Below are 7400 nucleotides of genomic sequence, written 5' to 3'. Positions count from 1 at the left end.
TGCTCAGGTCCCTTCCAACCCTACTAACTATGAAACTACTACATCACAGGGTAGGCACCATCCAGCCACCTCTTGAACCTGAGTTGCTCCATGTTGCATTGACTTAAATGAATAGTAGGCCACGGGGAAGTTCCTGACTCTCAGAGAGCAGGCGCCAGGGTTGTACGCAAAGCCTGTTACTTCCCAAATACCATTTATCTCACTAAACCATGTGCTTATTCTGTTCCTCCCGGCCCCACATATCTCCCTCTTTTGACTGTCTGCTTCAAAAGGCATTAGATGATGCTAAAGTCATGGCATGGTGGTCAGTGCATGCGTTGTGAAGTTGGAGAGAGAGATTTGGATCCTCTGTGGGTGAGGGTCCCAGAACCAACATTTCTCCCATTTCTTGTGCAAGTTCCCAAATCGTTCAGCCCCAGCATAAGAGCTGCCTTCTCCTTTAGTATCTAATACCTGCTGGCTGGGTAACTTGTGTGTGTGTGTGTGTGTATGTACAAGACCACACACTTGCCCAGCCAAAGTGTGGCCTCCTGAGCATGCCCGGTAGCTGTGTGGAAGCAGCGAGTTACACAGGGAGTAGGATCACAAATGGTGCCTGAGCGCCGAAAAATGGCAGCTCTGCAGCTGGCGACCTGCCATTGGGGCAGGTAAAGTGAAATAGGATTCTTCTCTACATGTCTGGACAACACCTGGTGAAAGGGTCCCCAGTCCTACCCTCCAGACTCTACCGTAATATAAAGAATAGCTCCCTCCCCACCCCCAACATTAACCCCAGCAGATTCCCTCACCCCTTCCTCTGCCAGGTTGCTGCGTTCCTTTGCAGGCTGTGTACAGCCAAGACTGTTTGGCCAGGACTGAAATGCAGCCATCTCATGCATGCGGCACAGCACAGACGTGTAGAGCAGGGAGGAAAGAAAATCCTCGCTGAAACGATCAGAAAAAAGTGACCTGTTTGGAATTTGGTCCCGAACAGCCCCCCAGTGAGATACCCGCTTCCCACTGCCTTCAGCATGGTGCCTCATGGCTCTGTTTTGTGGTGTTAGCCATGACTCGGGAGGAGGGCAGGAGGGGGTTGGTACCCTCTCATGCTCCCCATTCCCTAGTGAGATATGGTGAGAGAGGAGGTGCTGGTCAGACGCTTCATTCCTAGCCCCATTCCTTCCTCAGTCTCTGCTCATGTCCTTCAGCTCCACCGCATGGCCTCCTACTATCCCCATTTGGGAGTCCCTCCATGCATAGACCTGCTGATGCTGCTCAATCCCAGTCTCGCAGGCCATGCCAGGTGGGGAAGCCCACATGATGATGGGAGAGGCAGGCAATGGGGGCACTCACGCTCCTCTGTCCCTCACACAGGTTTGCCACAAAGGAGCAGAACGGGCTGCTCCTCTACAACGGGCGTTTCAATGAGAAGCATGATTTTGTGGCCCTGGAGATTGTCCATGAGCAGATCCAGCTCACCTTCTCAGCAGGTATGGAGTGCTCTGGCCCTGTTACCCCAGCGCTTAGCTCCCCTGTACCCCTCTGGGCCTCAGTGCCCCTTGACACCAGTTCCTGTCTCCCTTTGCCCCACTGCCAGTCCCCACCTTCCCCTTCTGCCCCTGGCTGTGGAGTTTCTGCTGGTTCCCAGTCCCTGCCTTTTCTTCCCAGTTCCCAGCCTCCTTTACCCCCTGGCTGCCTTTACCTTCCGAGCTCAGAGCTCCCTGCACACCCCATACTCTCAGCTCTTTTCTCCCTGCTCACTTGGCAGGGAGCTCTGAGACTCTGTCTTCTGCCGCGGAGCAGTAGCTCAGCCCTGAAACCTATGGTTTGCTTTGGGTACCTCAGCTGAAAGGATGCTGGTTTTTGTGTTTGGTGTAGTCCCTTTCTAAAGGCCCCTCCTTGGTAACCATCACCCCTCCATCCTTCCGGCAGGGGAATCAACCACTGCGGTGTCCCCATTCATCCCAGGAGGCGTGAGCGATGGGCAGTGGCACACAGTTCAGCTGCAGTACTACAACAAGGTGAGCAGGGGCGGTGGAGGGCACACCGGCAGCTGCCAGTCAGTAGCTGGCTGTCAAGCTAGGAGGACAGGAGGAAGTGGGGCAGTAACCGTGGACCGAGGTTCAGTGTGACGCATCACATCTCTGGCTGAACACAGCACTGGGTTCCCTGCCAGACCTAGGGCAATGTCCATGGTCCTCTGATTGTAGTACTTCACATCCCCTTCATTCTCAGTTTGCTGCAGAGCTTTATACTGACGTGGCCAGGGATGGTGAGAGTTGTGGGCTGCAGCAAAGGGGCAGCTGGGGCTTGAGCACCAGAGAGGTGTAGGGGGTCATGTTTCTTCACAGCCTTGTGGCCTGAAGTGGGGTTACCCCAGTGCTTCTGTAGGGTGATGGTGCCAAGGGAGAGCTGGGCAGACACAGCCCCAGGAAGGCCCTACAGCTACCATAAGGCAACACCAAACTAGATCATTGGGCCTGTCTTGCCCGGTACCTGCCTTCCGTGGCACCAGTTCAGGTCTTAAGTCCTTGTGGTCTAGTGTCTTGCTTCCTGCCACACCAGTTTGGACAAGGGTCCTGGCTCTCACAGTGACTGATGGGCACAGACAGAAGAGGAGTTAGACTGTAAAACACTGGGGCAAGGGCTGGGGGGTTAAGACAGACTAGAGAAAGGGAGCAAGGGAGGGAGAAGATGGGAACAGATGGAGGGATGGGGTGAGTGTATAGAGACAGACAGACTTTTAAAAACCTTGATTATAAACACGTTAAAAACAAAGTGCCAAAGTGCAGAGCCCTCGCCCCCATGCTTGCAGGCCATGGGCTGGCCCCTACCTTGTCTTCTTCCACTCAATCCCAGCTGTGGGTGCTGGCAGCTAAAAATTGCCTTTGGAGCAGTACCAGTGGCTCCTCCCTGGGACAATCTCCCATTCAGGGACAGCGCCAAAGTCACTGAGGACAGGGAAATGCTGGCTGTGCACAACGCATTTGGCCACAACACCTACTCATGGCAGGATCCTCTGTTTTATCTGCACCACTGCATTAGTCATGGCTCTCTGGTCTTCTCTCCACAGCCCATCATCGGGAAATCAGGGGTGCCCCAGGGGCCCTCGGAGCAGAAGGTTGCTGTGGTGACTGTGGATGACTGTGACACTTCTGTGGCTCTGAAGTTTGGCGCGGTCCTCGGCAACTATTCATGCTCGGCCCAGGGAACTCAGTCGGGCACCAAGAAGTAAGACTGAATTGGGGCTTCAGAGGGGTGGTAGACCAGGCGCTGCAGGCCTGGAAGCAAGTTTTCAAAGGAAGACAGGCATCTCTGGGTGCCCCTTACTCCCGAATCACAGCTCCCTGCTAGCTCAGCTGTATGTGGTGGAGGGGAGGGTATCTCCCCAGTGGCTCAAGATGGCAATATGGGGTGGTGGCCCTGTCTCTTCAGTACTGTCTCCCCTTCCTAGGTCCCTGGACCTGACAGGCCCCCTGCTCCTGGGCGGCATCCCCAACCTGCCCGAGAGCTTCCCTGTGCGCAACCGGCAGTTCGTGGGCTGCATGCGGAACCTGCTGATTGACAACCAGGAAGTGGACATGGCTGATTTCATTGCTAACAACGGCACTGCGCCAGGTAGGGATTGCTCAGGCTTGGCCTGCCGTGTGGCCGTGGGAACCAATCCAGTGGATGACGAGCCCTAGCTGGGGTTGAAACAGGGTGGTGTGTGGGCTAGGGGCATAGCACATAGCACTGTCAGGAGGCAGAGGTAGATGCATAGTGCCAGGCTGTGGGCACTGGATGCATTGGGCTGGCATGTGGCATCAGCTGCCTACAGTGGGCAGGGGAGGCTCTGCTATACCCAGGGCCAGCACTACAGGTGAATGCACTCGTGCTCCATGTCAGCTGGTACAGGCATTGGGAAGGGCCCTCCCTTGCTGTTCTGATGCTCCTTAGCTCCAGGAGTTGATCCCCACCAATCACTCCCCATGGTTCATCCCAGCTCTTTCTGGACTCCCCCAGGCTGCTCTGCCAAGAAGAACGTCTGTGACAGCAACACCTGCCACAACGGTGGCACCTGCGTCAACCAGTGGGACTCGTTCAGCTGTGAGTGCCCCCTGGGCTTTGGGGGCAAGACCTGCAAGCAAGGTAGGTGTTGCTGCCTCCCACGCTTTGGACCAAGGAGGCCTGAATCTGGGTCAGTGGAGAAGATACCAGGGGTCCCATGAATGAAGACAGGAGCTGATTGCCCCTGGGATCTGTGCCCCCAGCAGAGCCCTTCTAGACTGATGCTGAGGGTAGTGCAGGAGCTGGGATAGTGAGGGGGGTCCCAAAATATTAAAAACCAAAACGTGTGGGTGAGCAAAACCCAACACTTCTCAGACCTTTCCAGCTGATGGAAGAGTAAACGCCCCCGCCAAAAAAACATGCTTTTTTGTTGAAAAAAGGTGTTGCATATTTTCCTCTTATTTCTGGTTTATTTGAAAAAAATTTAAACAATTTCTAAACAAAAAATTGTTTATAACTGGGAAGGCAAAGGGCCCCGACGGATTTGGAATTCTTTCGCAGAATGTCATTTGTTTCGAGTGGAGAATTAGGGAGGGGAAAAAAGGACAAACTGTAACGTAGTTAAAACTGGTCATTGCTTGGGGAGGGAGAGGAATGGCAGGGGCTGCCACCCCTCTGCCCCCCTCCCAAAACCAGCTTCCTCTCCAGTTGCTGCTGGCTCTTGCTTTGTTGGAGGGTGGAGGGAGGGGGTGACTCTTATGCTGGGCAGAATGGAAGGCTGATGTGTCACAGTGAGATCCCCACTCGCCCTGGTGGAGATGTTGCCCCCAGCTCTGGGAATTGATGTGAGTAGGGTACTGTGGCCTGTGGGATCAGACCCCAAACAAGCATGCAGTTCACCCAGAGCCCTATGTGGCTCCCAAGGTCATGCCCTTCTGGAGTCCATTCAGGGCAGGAGCCAACACCCCCCTCTGGCTCATGGTATTTCTTTTTGCCTGGCAGAGATGGCAAGTCCCCAGCGCTTCCTAGGAAACAGTTTAGTGGCTTGGAGCAACCTGGCCATCACCATCACGCTGCCGTGGCACATTGGGCTCATGTTTCGCACCCGCCAGGCCAACGGCATCCTCCTGAGAGCCATCGCTGGGCAACTGTCCACCATTGCCCTGCAGGTAGGTGTACTGGGGGAGCACTACTGTATAGAGAGGATGGGCAGCAATCACCCTGCCTGCAGGGGCTTCTCTGGTAGCTGCAAGAGCTCCACGGGAGGATGGAAGGGGTGTGTTTGTTGCCCAGGGTGGGGAGTAAGATCCATACCCCTTGTCTAAGGAAGCACAGTTGCCTCCCTTTCCTGGCATCACCCAGGCCAGTCATGCAGCACTGTGCTTGGGTGCTAGCTCCCAGGAGAATGCAGGGCCTGGATACTGCTCTGGGTGATTTGTAACAGCAAGAGAGAGCAGATTCCTTTCCACGATGGAAGTTCTGCGCCTGCTCTGGACTGCCCTGCGCAGGTGATGAGAAAAGTGGCCCTGCACATTCCCCATGTGTCCCTGTCAGCCTCTGAGCAGCTGCCCTATGGGTTCCCCAGCCCATCTTAGGATCAGTGCAGATGGGCCCATCTAGGCCTTTTCCCAGGTGCCCCAGCTTCTGTCTGGCCACTGGGTAACATGGTGGTGCACTGTCTTTAAGTGCCACCTGCCGGCCAGAATGTGTTGCAGCATCTGGGAATCCCAGCTGGGGATACCAGGATGCAGCATCTGTCTGTCTGCCAGTGTCTTCATGGACCAGACCGCAATACACATGTGGCCTAATCCCCACCCCCCCAATCCCACTGAAGAGGTTGGGAGTCCTGTTCTCACCTAGGCCTGTCCTTCTCTCATCTCCAGCTGAATGAAGGCAACCTGTTGATGAGCTTCCACCGGGCCAGCAGCCATGTCTCGATGCTGCGGCTGCACCAGGTGAAGGTGAATGACGGTGACTGGCACCATTTGCAGCTGGAGCTGCGGAGCAGCAAGGACAGTCAGGAGTCCAGGTGTTTGGCTGTCATGGCCTTGGACTATGGCCTCCACCAGGTGCGGGATAGGGTGGGGCAGGGCAGGGTGAACTAGTTTTGGAGCCAATCATAAAGGAGCAGAGTGGGGAAGAAGCAATAGGAGAGAGCAGGCATGGGGTTGTTGCTATTATGTTTGGCTGGTTTTGGTTGCTTAAAAATTGAGCATTCATTTTAGTGCTGATGACAGTAGGACTGAGAGTGCAAGAGATGCCCAGACCTCCACACAGCACCTTCCCATTACAGCCTCAGGCTTTCTCCCTTGCTCTGCCCAGAGGTGTTTCTGTCCCCAAGTTGCGGTGCTGAGTGGAGGATGTCTGGTTATCCCATGCTTCTGTGCTTTGTGGTCACCATGTGTGGCTGGGAACGAATATTATCCCCTCCTGTTGCTGCTACTGTCTGGGACTTTTTTACTTTTCTCAGAAGTACTGGGTGTTAGCTGCAGCTAAGACTGAGGATTTTGACTGGGATGTGCCATTGCTTCTGCTGGGGCTTAAAAATCCGAGAGGTTCCTTATTATAGAGGGTCTTGCCCCTCTGCTCAGGGTCAGACCAGTCCCCACATTCAGGATCAGGAAAGAGTTTTACCTAGAAGTGCACCAATATATCGGTCCATATATATATTGCATTGGCACTGAAAAAAGGAAAATTGAGATTATTGGCAATCGGCTTTTTTTTGGCCAGTATAGCCGATAGTGTCATCAAAAAATGATGTGCGCAGCTGCAGCATGCACATGGCCAGGAGTGCAGCCCAGAAGCTTGGAGAGCAGCGACTGGCCAGTAAGTCTGTTTGGGGGAAGGGGCGTGGGTGGCAAATGGAGGCCCCCACGGTGAGGGAGGGAGTGGGGCTGGGACAGTCACAGGTGCTGCCCAGCCAGGGTGGGGCAGGTGCAGGATGAAGCCACAGGCAGCTTTTCTGGGTGGAGAGGGAGAGTGGCTCCTGCCACTGCATGTACCCCCAGGACAGGCATAGGGGGTATGTGTCCCCCGGATTTGTGCACGGGGTGAGGGCAGGCTGCCCACTGTGGGCTCAGGACTGGTGGTGCTGATGGCTTCTTCCCACCAGGGGGGCTGGGCTGGAGTTGCGAGCAGGGGTGGGGTGGGTGGCAGCAGTGCTGGGAGGGGGAGACTATGGGGTGGCTACAGCAAATTTCGGGGTAGCTGTAACCTATTCCATAGCCCCCCCTTCCAGCACTACTGCCACCTGCCCTGCCCCTGTTCTGAGCACAGCCCCAGCCCAGTCACCATCTCAGGAAGAAGCCAGCACAGCCCCTGGCCCCGATCCCTCAGCAGGCAGCCCGCCCTCACCCTGCACATAAATTCGGAGGGCACATGGCTCCCCCAGGGGCGCGCACAGTGGCAGAAGCCACGTCCCCCCTTCTCTC

The 7400-nt window shown here is 55.3% G+C and overlaps 1 protein-coding gene across 1 annotated transcript in view; it reads left to right on the top strand.

Moving 5' to 3' along the window:
- CELSR2 (cadherin EGF LAG seven-pass G-type receptor 2) overlaps positions 1-7400 on the top strand; it is a gene marked incomplete at its 5' end in the record, with an annotated part of 83096 nt that overhangs the window by 47504 nt on the left and 28192 nt on the right. The window contains 7 exons of the mRNA XM_019546174.1: positions 1354-1469; positions 1912-2000; positions 3053-3210; positions 3434-3597; positions 3985-4110; positions 4972-5138; positions 5853-6038. Of these exons, the coding sequence (XP_019401719.1) occupies positions 1354-1469; positions 1912-2000; positions 3053-3210; positions 3434-3597; positions 3985-4110; positions 4972-5138; positions 5853-6038 (1006 nt within the window). The remainder of the gene's footprint in view (positions 1-1353; positions 1470-1911; positions 2001-3052; positions 3211-3433; positions 3598-3984; positions 4111-4971; positions 5139-5852; positions 6039-7400) is intronic.

The sequence above is a fragment of the Crocodylus porosus genome, unplaced genomic scaffold (assembly GCF_001723895.1).
Source record: "Crocodylus porosus isolate Cpor-Errol unplaced genomic scaffold, CroPor_comp1, whole genome shotgun sequence".
NCBI lineage: Eukaryota > Metazoa > Chordata > Crocodylia > Crocodylidae > Crocodylus > Crocodylus porosus.
The sequence above is the reverse complement of the archived record's forward strand: the minus strand, read 5'-3'. Positions and strand labels throughout refer to the sequence as shown.